Genomic DNA, 16,976 nt, shown 5'->3' on the forward strand with positions numbered 1-16,976 from the left:
AAGAACAGGGTGTAATACAGGGCACCACAATAAACTCGAGTCTTGTAAGCCCGATACAGATTGTCTTTTCGATACCGATATCGATACCGATGTCTATATCGATACCGATACAGATTGTCTTTTCGACAGTATTTTGTGTCTCATTTTAATAAATAAGTGACAAGGAAGAGTGATTATTTAAATTATATTGTGTCTCATTTAATTCTTGTTATTTGACATAATAAATTCGTATCGTATCGTATCGTAAAAATTTGACGTTTTGCTTTGTCCGTAGAAATTCAAAAATTTCATGTGTTGATGCCTTAAGACAAAAAACCGGTAAAAAGAAGCTACATTTTCTGAATATGTTTAGTGCCTTATGTTTTCAGCTTATTTTGCTGATCTTTTCAAAATGTTTCTTCATTTTAAATTTGACGTCCGCTGCTACCAAAACTGTATAACTACACACAGAGATCATCTTCATCAAAACTTGAAATCTCGATTTTTCCTATTCTTTTATAATATATATCGTTGTGTAAATTTCCACTTGCCACCAATCCAAGATTAAATTACATTTTTAATGGTCATGTACTTCAAAGATTTTGCAGAGAAACATTGTTACCAATTCAATATATCGCAAATGGCGGAAATTAACCACATATGACATTGACTTGCTTTTAAATCTATCCTCAATTCTTAAATTAATTAGTTAGAACGGTTTCCAATTAAGAACATCATTCACATAGCATTCACTTTTATAAATTCAATAATAATGCAAAGAACAAAACAGTTTAAAAGAAGCTAAATTCAAATATTCATTTCATGCTTTTATCCCGGCAAAAATTGTTATAAATTCAATAGCCCACAATTGCCAGAAATTTGCAAAATATTCCATCATCAGACTTTCGAATCAATCTTCAATTATAGAAAGCAATAGGTAGAATACTACAAACTAGATTGATAACGTTCCTCCAATTAAGAATCGGGAATGATTCACATAGCATCCACTTTTAAAGAGGGAGATATCTCAATAGCGGGCTTTCAAATCTATATTGATTTATAGAAAGCATTAGATGGGATAGGGCAAAATAGATTATTTACATTCTTTCAATTAAGAATCGGGCATGACTCGCATAGAATCTGCTTTTAAAGTACAAGATCTTTCATCAATGAGCTTTCAAATCTACCTTCAATTATAGAAAGTACTAGTTGGACTAGTAAGAACTAGATAAATTATATTCTTCGAATTAAGAATTGGGCACGATTCACAAGATCCACGTTTAGAGAACCAGATCTTTCATTTATGGGCTTTCAAATCTATCTTCAATTATAGAAAGCATTAGCTAGAATATTGCAAACTAGGTTATTTACTTTTTTCCAACTAAGAATTGGGCACAATTCAAACATCATCCACTCTAGAGAAAGTACAAGAACTTTCATCAATGAACTTTCAGATCCATCTTTAGAAAGCATTAGTTGGCATATTGCAAACTAGATTATTTACATTCTTCCAATTAAGAATTAGGCGCGATCCACATATCATACACTTTTAGAGAGCCAGATCTTTCATCTATGGGCTTTCAAATCTATCTTCAATCAAAGAAATCACTAGTTATTGGAGTAAAAATTATTTGCATTATTTACATGCTTCCGATTAAATTCAGGCTTGAATCATATAGTATTCGCTTTTAAAGAGTGAAATATTTCAATAACGGGCTTTCAAATCTACCTTTAATTATAGAAAGCATTTATTAGAATAGTGCAAACTAGATTTTATACATTCTTCCAATTAAAAATTGGGCATGATTCACACAGTATCCAGATTTATATGTCCAATAATGGTGCAAAGGACGCACAAAGAATTTAAATTACTATAATTACTGCATACATGAAAATTATTCAGCAGCACATCAGGCATCAGCTTAAGATTTGGAACACGTGCCAGAATATTGAAGGAATACTGATTATTTTCAAATTTTTTTTTATACTAATTGGTGACCACTTGAAATTACAAAAAAAAAAATTACAAAAAAAATCGTAAACTTAAACTGTCTAATAAATCAATATCTATGCAAGAAATCATTCCACATGGTAATGAAACAGCTATAAATTTTACCTCTTAAAATACTAGTCGAAAAAAAAATCGAAAAAAATGTGCGACTTTTTCAATTTATTACTCGGTAAAGAAAAAAAAATTTCTTCACCACAAAAATATTTTTGCCGGTTATTTGAATTAGTTTAAAAGCTTATTGTCATTACTCCTATTCTGCGATGCAGGAAAGACATACATTATTCAGTGCTGCTACTCTTTGAGATTTTCCCGGAGATCTTGGAGATTTATTTCTGAGCTTGGGATCTTAGGAGAAGTATATACTAAACATTACCCTAAAATAAAATAATAAAATAAAATGTAAGTTACGTAATTGGGATTTGTTTTCTTATATTGGAATTTTTGCAAGCGAGTCTTGCGTTATTGATAAATTCTCAGTGATAGCCGTAACATTTTTTTTTGTAAAGTTTAAAACTATGGCTGAAACTGAATGTATCTTAATGGATAAGAATAAAAAAAATTAAAAATAATCTGAGCTTGAACTACCAACCGGGCAGAAGAGAATCTACAAAAATGCAGACTGGTGTTTATTTAGGATTTACTATATTTAGTTTTACTGTTAAAATAAAATAATTATGAGAAAAACTGAAACTATCAGATCCTGCAACACAAGAAAAGCAAACAGGTTCAGCTTCCAATCACAATTTGAGAAATAAAAACATACAATACTATAGGTTGGGAAGAGGGCAATATCCAGAATTTTTGTTCGGGGAGGAGGGTATTTAAAAAAAAAACTTTGAAAAATTGCACCAGACATTTCTGTTTATATGTATTATTGTTACGTTTTTACGAATCAGGAAAACATTTCGGGGAGGGGGTTCAAACCCCCTAACCCCCTGGATACGGCCTTGGTTATTAACTTGACACACATAGGGACCATGTCTAATCGGGAAAAGTCTCTGAGTAAAGATACTTAAGGTCTAAAAAAACAGTGACTTTTTTTAGGATTTTTCGGAATAACTTCAGTGACACAGATAGCAAGCACCATAATAAAAATGAAAAAAAAACATGACCTGAATAAACGTGAAATGAAAAAAAAATACAATTTTGTAGTTACTGGAAGTTTACTGCACTAATATTACCATACAGACCAAACAATGGTTAGAAAAAACTGAAGCTCTCTAATTCAATTGCATTTTTAGTCATAATGAGGAAATCTTCAACCGCTAGCAGGCTAGTATGAAATACTACTAGTGATTGGAAACTTGACAGCATGGGGTAGCAAACCTTACGAAAATGTTTATATTCTTAAATAAAGACGCATTCACATCAGTTATTGAGCCTTTTTTACTAAAATTTATTTCAACCGTGAGTTTCTAGACTTTTCTCCATCACTACTAGGGTAGTGACCCCACACGAGCAGACCCCCTTTCAATTCAACCCTATTTAACCCAGCCTCGTTCGACTCAACCCCTTTACTGCAGTGGTGCAGTGGGTTTGATTCATGACATGATGGTGCAGTGAGAAAGTTCATGATTTGCACTCAAGTAATTGCATTTTAGTTAACGTCTTTTCTTGCCTTTTTAAACTTTTTTTTTAAGTCGCTCTAATAACTATTATAATCGTATAGCCTCTATAATTATTATATAGGTTATGGATTATATGCCCCAGGGCATAAATTACAACCTTTGCCCGGAGGGCTGTGGGGGGTTGTCGTCCTCAAAGACATATTTTCCAGATCTTTCAACTACGTTGAATAAAATGGCTACCTAACAAATTTTGATTGGATGTGTTTGAGGAAATGGTGGGCGTGGAAGGGATGTTAGTTGCCTTCCAATCACTTTCGGCTATTAAAAAGGGCGCTAGTCCTTCCAATTTCCAATCGAGTGAGCTCTTTTCGAAGTTTCTATGGCAACTCCTTCGGTACGAAGTGCCGTGGTCTAAAACAGAGAAAGAAAGAAAGAAAGAAACAAAGCAATAATACATTGTGCCAACATCGTTCTTTACTTAGGCAGCGCTATTGCGCTGCCTATGATTGTATCTTCTACAAACAACCGTGGATTGCTTCTTTTCAACCAAAAGCCCTAATGAACTTGAGACAACAATGCTTTTTAAACATTCCCAGAATACATTTTCCCCGATTTAAAACTTGAAAGGGAAAGTAGTTTCAAATAGAAAAGCTTATCTAACCACACTTCTGGGTCGTCATTTATAAAGGTCAGAAAAGAAATATGATATTTGATCCTGTTCAAGATAATGGCGATAAACACCAAAGGGAAAACAGATATACGCAGTAATCAAAATAAAAGTGCGATACACAAAGGAGAGAAAAGAGATAGATGCTTGGAGTGTACATAATTATGAGAGCCCGGCTCAAGAAAATCCTTGCAAAATATTAGCAGAACTTAATAAATAAATGAATTATTTATGTTTTATCCACTATACGAAATTGTAAAAAAATAAGATTAAAATAAAAAAGAACAAAATAACAAAAAGACAGACGAATAAAATTGTAAAATGGCGGCAAAGAGTAAAGAATGTAAAGTAAAGAATGAAGAAGAAAAAGTTATGTATGTGAGGAATTATAAAAGTGGAAAACTATTGAACGTCGAGTAAGAGGTAAGATAGATAGGTAGTAAAGTGAAGGAATAATAGAGAAAAAGGGACAAATTAGATTACAAATAAGCAAAGAGTCTTAGATAAAAAAAAAGAAGAAAGAACAGGGTTGATTTTTTTTTTTTTTTCAGGAGTACGAAAAGGAAACAATAACCAGTTTGATTTTATCCATTACGTGAAGTATCGCCAACCTATTATTAAGAAACGAAAAAGAAGAGGAAGCGCAGAAAGGAGGACCAAATACCGCTGGATAAAAGAAAGAAAAGAAGAAGAATTTAAACATGCATAAGAAAAGGATTTTGTATTTTTTCAATATTATAGTCTTTTTTATATATATAAAAAAGAGTAAAGAATATGAAACAATAAAAATCATGAATTTGCAATCAGCTTGATGAGACTATGATAAGGCTCTAAAGTAAAATTTGCACCATTGAGCAGCTTAATCTATAACATTTCAATCTACATAATAACATCATTAGCTCCATATTTGGATATAATTTCCTGCTACAATAGCGCCGAGGTAAATAGGAAAATAAAATTACAGTAACAAAAATAAGCACGCCGGATCATTACACAAAACTGCACGGCCACAAAAAGATTCATAAATTAAACTAATGTAATGATTTAGTTGGATTTCCAATAGAGATTGAGTTGGAGGGACTCACTTATTTTTATTTGTCTTTAGAAAACAAGCAGCACGTATAATTCCTAAAATCTAGGCACGTACGTCGATTTTTTTTTTGGTGGGGGGGGGGGGCGGAAGAGGATGATCAATAATAAAAAAAATCGAGGGGGTAATAATAAAAACATATTTGACAATAATTTGAATAACAAGAGCTTAGAAATTCAAGAAAATTAGTATATAGCGGGGGGAGAAGGGGCAAGGTCCCAACCCCTGTGTACATCCCTAAAATTCTAAAATGGTATATTAAAATGTATTGCTATTATTGTAACCGATGACGTAATAAACTCCAAAAATAACAACTGTACGTAGATGGATACTTTGAAATAACTAGTGACGTATTTCTCTGTAAGTGTAGTCCTGACATGTGTGGTGAAAGTGACCGAAAAATTTAAAAGTTAAAAAAGTTTCTTTAAAAAAAAAATATTTTTATTTTAAACCTAAAAAAGTTAAGAACAAAAAAAACGAATAAAACAAAAAATCAAAACTAAAAAAACTGAACACAAAAAAACATCTTTCAATATGTTTAAAAGTCAAGTGTTAAAAAAAAACAAAAAATCAAAATATCAAAACTCAAAAAACTTATGTATCCAAAAATTTGCTAAATTTACTACACAAAGTGTTTTAAGGTTCATTTTTTATCTGGCTGCGCCACAAAGTTGGAGTGATAATTCAATGAAGTATTGAAACTGCAATACATATTAATGGAAAAAGGCGCTTAGAAACACGGAACAAGCCACCGCCATATATTTATTTCCCTTGACGCATGCTTGAAGAAAAAGAAACAAAATATATTTTATGAGTTATCCAGTCAGGTTGTTTCTTGATTTGTCTTTTGTTTTATATTTCATTCTCTCCTTTCTCCTTTCACAAAGTCATCTGAGGGCGGTCCTCCTCCACCCCAATCTGTTCAAAATTAAACTCTGCCCTCTCCTACGAAGTTAAAATCTTTAAATCCTTTTTAATGACCTATTCAACCTAATCTGTGGTCGGCCTTCTTTCCATTTAATTCCTAGTGGGTGGCCGGAAAGTACGATTTCTCGCAATCTATCAGCCTAAATATTTCCTAATTAACGTTTCTTTCAATAGAGTCCTAGAGAGTGGGATTGAACAATTTTTTTTAGTACAACTTTTTGACTGATAAACTTTATACAAGAGAGTACCCATTACTATCCAAAGAGAATTTGTCTGGAATACATCTAAAATATCTTCCTTCGAATTCTCGAAGCATTTTTGGGCCCATTTTCGAAGCGCCTGCAGGCACATTTTCGAAGCACCCACGGGCACATTTTCAAAGCATTTTTGGGAACATTTTCGAAGAATTTTAAGCACATTCCGAAGCGCCCACGTGTACGTTTTCGAAGCATTTTTGGGCGCATTTTTGAAGCACCCACAGGCACATTTTCAAAGCATTTTTGGGCACATTTCCGAAGCATTTTTTAAGCACATTTCGAAGCACCCACGGGTACATTTCCGAAGCAATTTTGGGTGCATTTTTGAAGAACCCAGGTTTTAGATGTACTCTTTTTGTTTCGGTAAATTCAGCACAAAATAAATAAAATCATTTTACTAAATTCTTGTTTAATCTAAAACCTAGAAATAAGAAATAGGTAGACACCGCAGCTTGATAACAGCTTCTCGGAGCATATTTTAGGCCTTCGATTCATTCCTGAAGGTTTCACTTCTCTAACTCAGCCACTTTCAAGGATAGAAAGGATGGTTAATGATCAGAAAAGTTAAAAAAGAAGGAAGGAGAAAGAAAAGGAAGTAAATGTTTTTTAGTCAAAAAGAAAGTCGAATGAAAAGAAAGTTGAAGTCAAAAGAAAGCCAAAAGAATAGAAGAAAAAAGTAAAAAAGAAGAAAACAGAAGCAAAAGTTTTATAGCTAAAGAAAGAAATTGAAAGAAAGAGGAATAAGGCAAAAGAAGTAACTATTAAATGGTTTACTCTTCCAAAGTGGTGCCACATAAGGTAATCCAGAGTGCCTTCCCCCAGCCCTTTGGATTTCAAGTGGCGCGCATTCAGTTTTTGATAACCCCATTCAATCCATCCAGCAGCTGTTGAAGCTGTGTTAATCAAAATCAGGCCGTCAACCTACAACAGAACAACACGGTTATAGTTAGACCATTTTAGCCCGTTTCAGCGTAATAGTTATTTTTCCATGAAACAGTATTTCTTCTGATATATCTGTACATTAGTGTATTCGCTCTATATAGTTCTAATTAGGCCAATAGTGCATTACTTCTAATACAATAATACATTAGAATGAAACTATCCTGTATCCAAAACTATTACTTTTCAAGAGGTGTCATTTTTAAGTTTTCGAAATAGCTATATCAAATAAAAAAGTCATGAAATATTTTAGGAGCAATCAACTTGGCTGCCGTCTCTCAAAGCACGTTGTTTTACAAGAGAAATTTTTCAGGAATGAAAAAAAATTATAATACATTTTTATTTTCCTTTTATATTTACTTACATGTAGTTTTTCGATGTTTAAAAAATATTTTCAGCATCGACGATACGGCCAAATAATTCCAATACTAAAATACACTGAAAAATAACACTGTGTATTTTTAAGTGTGTTCATTATTTGTCATAATATCACAAATACTAATAAAGTTAACAAGAAAGAAATAAAGAAAGAACAAATGCAGTTTACTTTTAAAAAAGATAATTAAAAGACAATTTTGATATTATTATTTTTTCTTTTGATTCCATTTCAATCAAACGTACAGGAAATAACAAATTAAAAAAAAAATTAAACATCAATAGGGTAGTTTTAAATGCAGTTTTGAAAATTCCATTGACAATTTATGAAGGAGAAAATTGAATGATCCTTTTCTTTTTCAGGCAAATAAATTGAAAGACCACTAATCTTTCACCAAACAAAATTTACAATGATTGTGCTTTTTGGTCATTGATTTGCGCTAAACGAAAAGGGAAAGGGCGGTGGGAAGAGATCATAAAAAGGGATTCAAAGAAAATTGGAACTTCGTAGATTGGGTAAATATTTTGCAGTTCATATTATTGACCTAAAAATAAGTTGAACATAGCCTACCACTAGATGCCATTTTTTATGTTCTTTCTGAATATAATAATCACTTTTCTCGCAAATTCAATTTTATGCCCTTTTAGGACCCTTGAAAATAATAATTTCATTCTATATTTTTTGGATTAAAAAATGGGTTATAAAATTTGTTTCAAACTTACATATAAAATTTCATTATAAATCCATTTTGTAAAAGTTTTATAATTCAAAAACATTGATTTGTCAAGACCAAGTTGATTAGAAAAATTCAGGACAAATCCACCATATTTTCTTATTCTGTTAGGCCGCATAAAACTGCCGTTTCACCTATATCATAGGCAGCGCGAGTAAGGAGCGATATGGGTACAATGTATTATTTATTTTTTTATTTACTTTTTTTTCCTCCATACCCGGACACTTCGTATCGAGTTGTAGTAGAAACTTCGAAAAGGGCTCATTCGATTGGAAATTGGTGTGGCTAGTGCCCTTTTTAATAGTCGAAAGTGATTGGAGAGCAACTAGCCCCCCCCCCCTCTCACGCCCATCATTCCCCCAAACCCATCCAATCAAAATTTTGAGATAGCCATTTTGTTCAGCGTAGTTGGTTTCCAAATAGAAAATAGGTTTTTGAGGAGGACACTCCCCCAGAACCCCCAGGGCAAGGGTTTTAAGTTATACCCTGGGGGCATTTGAAGTTTTTATAGAAGGCGTTGTCGTAGAAACTTGAAAAAAGGCTCATTCGATTACACATTCAAAGGGCTAGTGCTCTTTTTAACAGTCGAAAGTGATTGGAGGGCAACTAGACCCCCTCCCCCACGCCCATCGTTTCCTCACTCATATCCAATCAAAATTTGGACATATACCTTTTGTTCAGCGTAGTTGATTTTCATATAGAAACTATGTTGTTGAGGAGTACACTCCCCTACAACCCAAGGGGCAAGGGTTTTAAGTTATGCCCTGGGGGCATATAAGGTTTTTATAGAAGGCGTTGTCGTAGAAACTTCAAAAAAGGCTCATTCAATTGGAAATTCAAAGGAGTAGTGCCCGTTATAACAGTCGAAAGTGATTGGAGGGCAACTAGCCCCCCCCCCGCCCATCATTCCCCCCAGCACATCCAATCAAAATTTTGAGATAACTATTTTGTTCAGCGTAGTTGATTTCCAGATAGAAAATATGTTTTTGAGCCCTCAGCCACAGCCCTCAGGGCAAGGGTTTTAAGTTATGCCCTGGGGGCATATAAGGTTTTCATAGAAGGCGTTGCCGTAGAAACTTGAAACAGATCTCATTCGATTTCAAATTCAAAGGGTTAGTACCCTTTTTAATATTCGAAAGTGATTAGTGATATTTTTTGTTTTTGTTGTTGTTTAGACCAGGGCACTTTGTATCGAAGGAGTTGTCGTGGGAACTTCGAAAAGGGCTCATTCAATAGAAAATAGAAATGGCTGATGCTCTTTTTAAAAGTCGAGCGTGATTGGAAGGCAACTAATCCCCCTTCCACTCCCACCCTCCCACGCCCACCCTCCCATTTGCCCATTATGTTCGAAAACTAAATGTTCCCTAAACGAAAAGATTTAAAGTGTTATTTTCTTTTTCCCTGAAAAGACTATGTCAATATAAAACGAACAGAAATTAATTGGAAAATTTTGTTCCACAAAATAAGTTTTTTAAAGAAAAGTAAAGAACTCCATTAAACAAAAAATGAGCAAAAATCAAATCAAATAATCTACCAAGCGTGAAACTGCCACAAATCAGCATCGATAAATAAATTAAACCCAAAACAAACAGAAATTACAACAAATAACCGATTCAAACTGAAAACGAGCAGAAATCAACACAAGTTCGGCGCTAAACCCCTATGCCTTCCCAAGGCCAGAACAAAATTTGCATTCTACTGAAAAGATATAAATGAATGTGCATTGTCAGTTTAATATACATATACTGATATTTAGTAATCAAAATGTTAATATTATTTGATTTATTAAAGTTATAAAAGTAAAAAAAATTATATTTTTTTCAGTAAAGTGCAAATTTTGTTCTGGCCTTGGGAAGGCATAGGGGTTTTGTGACCAACTTATGTTAATTTCTGTTCGTTTTGAGTTTCATTTATTTATCAATGCTGATTTGTGGTAGTTTCACGCTTGGTATTATTTGATTTTGTTTTTGCTCATTTTTTGTTTAATGGAGTTCTTTGTTTTTCTTTGAAAAACTTATTTTGTGGAAAAAGTTTTTTTTAATTAATGTCGAAAATAAATCAATGCTTGTGGATTATAAAACTTTAAAAAATGTATTTATAATCAAACATAAATTTTGAAATCCATGATTGAACCTTTTTTATACCCAAAAACTAGAATTTTTTTTTGTCATTTTCAAGGGTTCAAAAAGGGCTTAAATTTTAATTTGCGAGAGAAGCGATTATTTTGTTCGTAAAGAGCAGGAAAAAAGGCATCAATTGGTATTCGCTTCATTCTTAAGACAATAATATGAACAGCGAAATTGCATATTTTACTAGAGATTGAAGCTTTGAACTTGAACATATTAGGAGGGGGGAGGAGCGTGCGCAGCTTTGTTGACCTTAAGCAGTTTGGTGCTGCAGTGAGTTGCTGGTAGTAGTAATAGCAGCTCGATGCCTCTCTTTCACCAAGATTAATGTGTTTTTGACATTTCTTAAATTTCATTTGCTGTTATGACGACAACCATATGTTCAGAATTGGTTTATTAGTAGGAATCAATTGAGAATAAAGCTTTGATTTACCCGGTCTTAGCAAAGGGTTGCCATGGGTAGTATCAAAGTTCTATTGAAATACTTCTCAAAGTAGTACATTTTGAATACTTTTATGTCGTGGTGGTACTTTTAAGAGACCGTGATTAGTACCGTAATTTCACTGGAGTGGCGATCCTGCTTATACATCTTACTTTAGAACAAGAGCAACGATAAAGTTCCAACTATACCCCAACCCTGTTAATTCCTGTGATTGTCTATTAATGGTTCCAACTTAGTTTGCAAAGATTTTTTTTTTTGTGAACCATTAAGCATGTTCTTATTTAGAAGCTATAACTGCCAGGGGTGTAAGCAGCTGAGCATAAGAGGAAAATCTTAAGAAGGCCCGAGACGGTCAATCATTTTGATCAAAAGTTTGCGTCAAATCGATTGACGCGTTCTTTAATCAACCTTTAATCAACCCTTTAATCTTGACCAAAGCTAATCTAACACATTGCCTTTGATCAGAATGATTGAGTCATCCAAAATTTTTATCAATCACCGTCAACGCTTTACTAAAGCGTCAAACAGATTCCTAGACGGTCAATCATGCTTGAGACAATCGATTGACGGAAGCTTTTGATCAAAATGATTGACCGCCTAGGGCCTCCTTTAAAATCTCCATTCCCCCTCCAATACAATTGAGTTCCTCATCTATACAACTTCTTCATTCCAATACAAACCTTCAAAAGAATAGAGACAGTAGAATAATCCGTCTACTCAAATAGCTGCATAAGCACAACCGATTTTTGTTGTGAGGTAAGAAGGGGTATGTCCAAAATATCAAAAAGGCATATTTTCATAGCACTATTTTGTGACAGCAGGGGTCTTTCAACCAGCCTTAGGGAGGGGATCCCTCACTTGAGTTTCTCGTAAGCCTTTTTAGACCTTGCTGTGTCTTTGTTGACTGTTATTTTAATTAGTTGCTGAAGGCGTACCAAGGGATTTGGGAGCTAGCATAATAAATACTTTAAAAATAGAAGAAAATTAAAATTCTGTTATAAAAAATTCTTGCATTATTGTATTGTAATGTGTTGAGTAAAAAAAAATTCATATATTCTACTGCTGGCAGCTTTTTTTGCAAAAATTGTGTGGTCGTAAACAGCTTGAAGATACGTATTATCCATGGGATAATAACGTAACTGCGTTATTATCCATGGGATATTGTGTGGTCGTAAACTGCTAGAAGATACGTTATTATCCATGGGATTTATCATTTATCACCGCTCTTCAGTACAAAACGGTTTGCATTCCTTTGAAGAAAGATAGCTCCATAGGGATAACCTCTGCTGGAAGGTCACTCCACATGGGAAAAGATCACTGGAGAAAATGTTTTGATAAGCATTTCTGTTTGTAATATTCTGAAGAAGATAACATTGAGCAACACAGTTTTTGTTTCGAGAAAGTTTCCTGTCTGAAAATGAAATTGGGATTCTTCCATTGACCACAGTCCTTGCGTAATGAATTTAAGAAGTCTTATTTTACTAAATATTGGTGTTCTGTTTTTTTTTTTTTTTTTTTTTTTTTTTTTTTTTTAGGAAAGTTATAATCAGTTATAATCAGATTTTTGCCACATCAGTAATTTTTAAGCAACAATCTTTTAAAGCTTTTTGACAGGCGAAGTTTTTTTTTCCTTTTTGAATAGGGGAAGCGGGATCAAATTTGACAATTTGACAATAAATAGGAGAGGCACAATTAGCGTCATTTAAGTCTAATTTTGATATTTCGGAAAAATTGGCGTCATTTAAGTCTAATTTTGATATTTCGGAAAAAAAATACATGACGTTACAGCCGTAGGCTCTTGAAAAATTGTTACGAAAAACTATGGTTGAGGGAAAAATTGCAATTAAGTATCAAAATTTTCATTAGAGTCAAAGATTTTAGATCTTGAAAATATTTGTCACCCTGATGAGTACGAGCGAAATGTCAACGAGTTTCGTTAATTGTTTCCTTACAGAAAAGTTGTCAGCAGCCTAGGGCCAAGAACACACGCAGAATGATTGAATGGGACATGTCCACCGAATTATTTAGATCTTCCCAATAGATCGATGCATTTCTCATTATGCTTTCGACCATATTATAATTCTTATATCTTCATTTTTCTAATTTGTATCCCTCCCCCTAACAAAAAAAGTTGCGTTGACGCTAACGAAGTACGTCAATCGTGTCCGATATGTTGCTAGTTCGTAGCCTACCTTCGTCTCCAAGTTGAGCAAATTTGGCTAAAACGTTGGCACCCAGACCGGCATCTAGTCCAATTGTGTCCAAATAAACAAACAGATTTCTCTACACCGATGCTTATCTTTTCTGGGTAATTAATAACGAATCTGGCTTAAATATTGGCACTGATATTGGCACCGGTACCAGGACCAAGTTCGATTATTTTTCCAAGACATAGCTCTAAAATATTTGTTTTAAACCGATGCTTATATTTTTTGGGTAGTTAATAACGAATCTGGCTTAAATGTTGGCACTGGCACTAGCTCCAGGGCCAATTCCGATTTAGCACCAGAACCCAAGTCCAATTTAGCACCAGGACCAAGTCCAATTTTCTATAATAAGTAGACGTTAAAATATCTGTTTTAAACCGATGTTTGCCTTCAATGGGTAATTAATAACAAATCTGGCTTAAATGTTGGCACTGGCACCGGAACCAGGACCAAGTCCAATTTTTTTCCAAAACATAGCTTCAACATATCTGTTTTACACTAACGCTTACCTTTTATAGGTTATTAATAACAAATGTTGCAAAAATGTTGGTACTGCCACCAGCACTAATACCGAGTCCAATTTTTTCTAATAAATATACTTCAAAATATCCGTTTTAAACTGATGCTTACATTTTATGGGTAATTAATAGCAAATCTGGCTTAAATGCTGGTACTGGCACCGGCACCAGGCAGGAGTCCGATCTTTTATTAATAAACGGACTTTAAAATATTTGTTTTACGCTCATCCTTAGACCTACCTTTTCTGGGTAATTAATAGCAAATCTTGCTAAAATATTGGCACCAACACCGGCACCAAGGCCAATGACCCTGTTCAAATTGAAATGGGCCATTACATCAATCAATTGCTCTGACAGCTCACCCATTGTAGGATAAACAAATCTAAAAAATGAATATAAACCAAATGAGTTTTTAACAAACACTTCATTGACGCGCAGCTAGGGTAAACAATCGCTTTCCCGACAAACATTAGGTCCATTCACTACAAGATTTTAATATTGTCGGGATCTAACTAGCGTAATTTGAGCCAAACAGATTTTTCATAACATTTTTCGATTGACCGAAAAGACATATGACACATCCTGAGTGGCTCGAACTAACACTAACTCTTGGTATTAGTAAAATCTCATTGTGAATGGGCCTTTTCTCTGATTAAATAAATTTAAAAAAAAGTTTTTTCAACTAAATATAAGGAGCAACATTAAAACTTAAAAACGAACGAAACTTATTCCGTATATGGGGAGGGGAACTAACCCTTCATCAGCCCTCGCTCTTTACGCAAAACCCTTAAAGTTCTTTTAAAATAATTCTTATTCAACTTCAGCGGCCCTTGTGTTCCAGAAGTCTGAAAAAATATTCTGAAGTTTATTTCCGTAGAATCAGAGCCAAATTGGTTTTCATTTAAAATACAAAAAAAATAAAAAACGTTGAGGGTTCAAGACTCCCAAAAATTGGCCAACAAACTTTTTTTTTTATCGACTTGATCGTTATGTAAATTTTTGTCAATGTGTGAAAGAAAAAATTATTCGTCTGAAAATAAGATTCCAAAAAAGGGCAACGACGGCTTGAAAACCAAACCTACAAGTTCTTGGGCTACGGGGATCCATGCGGATAAGTTATGAGGATGGGGACGAGGCCTTCTCAAAAAAGGGCTTAAAATAGACACCAAATAGCATTTTGCAATTAACTTAAGATTTCAGGATACGTTCCCAGCCAAGGGGATATCAAAAGTTGTTGAGAAGCGGAAGAATGGTAACTTCATTTTTAGAAATCTGTTTCATTACATTACTTTTCTTTAAATTATCTTAGTATTATTATTGGCTAATATTAGGAATATTTTAATGTTTATTTTTCCTTTGCTTTGCTCAAGAATTAGAATGCTGGATTATAATTTAAATCCTGGACAAAATTGAGTATTCAATAAAAAATTTCGATTAGATTTTAATAATGTTTTTACCGTAGAATCTTGTATTATTTGTGTGAATTGAAAATCTGGATTTGCGGGGGGGGGGAGAGGTAGCTTCACTCTTATTTGTGGCAGCATTTATTTGTAAAACTTCAACAACATTGTCATTTTCTTGTTTTATTCTTGTTGTAGAAAAACACAGTTGGAAATACAAAACATTTTTCAGTAAAGCACAAATGATACTCTAGCCTTTGGAGAGCTTAAAGGGGGCGATATTTTCATTTTTATTTGTGGAAATGTTTGTTTGTTTTGAGATTGATTACTCATCTAAGGTCTGTTCGTTTTAAGTTTCATTTATTCATAAACAGTAATTTCTGTTCGTTTTACGTTTGACTTGTGTGATTTTATTTTAGGCTTAATTTTCATTTTAGGCTTAATACAGCTCTTTACTTTTCTTTGAAAAACTTGTTTCGTGGAAAACTTTTTTTTTACTGAAAAAAAGATAAGTCCATGATGGCTTTAATTAGAACCTAAAAATTTACTATTCAATAAAGATATAAATAGAGATCAATTGGGTTTTACTCTAAAAAGCCGAAAATCCGAAACTACATTAGCCAGTAATGGGATTTTTTTTTGTTTTTTACATATTTCCCAGTAGCAATGGGTCAACTAGATATTGTCAATCTAAGCGTGGTTTCGCATGAGCTATGGAGAAAACTGTATTTTTTCTATTTTTCTTTAAATTTTGCAATCACTAACAACAGAATATATTGTTGCGATGGAACTCATAAATCGTGAAAATTGCGAAATTACACTCGTTTCCAAGCTATGCTGAACAAGGGCCAATTTCTTTTAACAAATTCTTATTCTCATTTTAGAAGAACATGGATTGGAAGAATAGGATGTGGTCAGGATGCCAACATTACTGTCTGGGTTTAGTCAAAGATAAAAAAAAAGGGGGGACTATGTGGGAGAAAATTATGTCTAAGTGGACACAACAAGGATACCTTACAATCACTGGGTCAATTAATGAGAAAAAAATGAGAATAGCTGAAAACTTTTCCTTCCGTGGCTTAGGTTTCCAGGTATGTTTCGGGGAGATGCACAGTTTCCCAAACATGAACAGGTGAATTTTAAGAAAAAAAAGGTGAAAATCATACGAAAAATCGTATCGCAAGGTTAGAAGGAAGACAATGGCATAGCTATATCAATTATTGGTATCAACTTTTAATACCAATAAAACAAATTATTGGTTCAATTGGTATCAACTGGTATAGGTACATCAATTGATAAATGTTAAGCTTGCTGACCAGTGCTATTATTATTCTTATGACTTTACCTTATAGAATTTGTTTTGCTGAATTAGAATCGAAACTACGTCTTCGCTATAATTTTGGATCAGAAAGCTGTCAGAAAGTTGGTCAGAAAGCTCCTATCTTTTGGTTGCTTTTCACTTTTTGAGGAAATTAAAGCGAAGATTCACACCCATTCCCAAGCTTCTCTGAACAACGGCCAATTTCTTCAAACACTCCTGATTGTTATGGAGGAAAACAAAGATGGACGATTGGAACGTATTCTACTGCAGGAAGACTCTCCATAGTTCTTACTTCCTTTCCTGTTCTGCTTCATTCCGACTGAGTTCATTCTTTGTCTTAGGCAAACAAAAGATACCTGTTATCTTACTCTAAAGCAGGGTTCTTTAAGATCCTAAGGGAGGAAAAGGTTTTACA

General features: G+C 33.6%; 1 protein-coding gene across 7 annotated transcripts in view; it reads right to left on the reverse strand.

Annotated features, from left to right (window-relative positions):
* The window catches only part of LOC148947921 (protein NDRG3-like), a 230,895-nt gene that overhangs the window by 59,267 nt on the left and 154,652 nt on the right, over positions 1-16,976 (reverse strand). For all 7 annotated transcript variants that reach the window (XM_089095556.1, XM_089095558.1, XM_089095562.1 and 4 more), the window contains 2 exons: positions 14,081-14,222; positions 7,274-7,420 (listed from right to left, as the gene is read on the reverse strand). In XM_089095556.1, the coding sequence (XP_088951682.1) occupies positions 7,274-7,420; positions 14,081-14,222 (289 nt within the window). The remainder of the gene's footprint in view (positions 1-7,273; positions 7,421-14,080; positions 14,223-16,976) is intronic.

This window comes from Artemia sp. Qi Xiang Cuo, chromosome 10 (genome assembly GCF_049724085.1).
Source record: "Artemia sp. Qi Xiang Cuo chromosome 10, ASM4972408v1, whole genome shotgun sequence".
NCBI classification, from domain to species: domain Eukaryota; kingdom Metazoa; phylum Arthropoda; class Branchiopoda; order Anostraca; family Artemiidae; genus Artemia; species Artemia sp. Qi Xiang Cuo.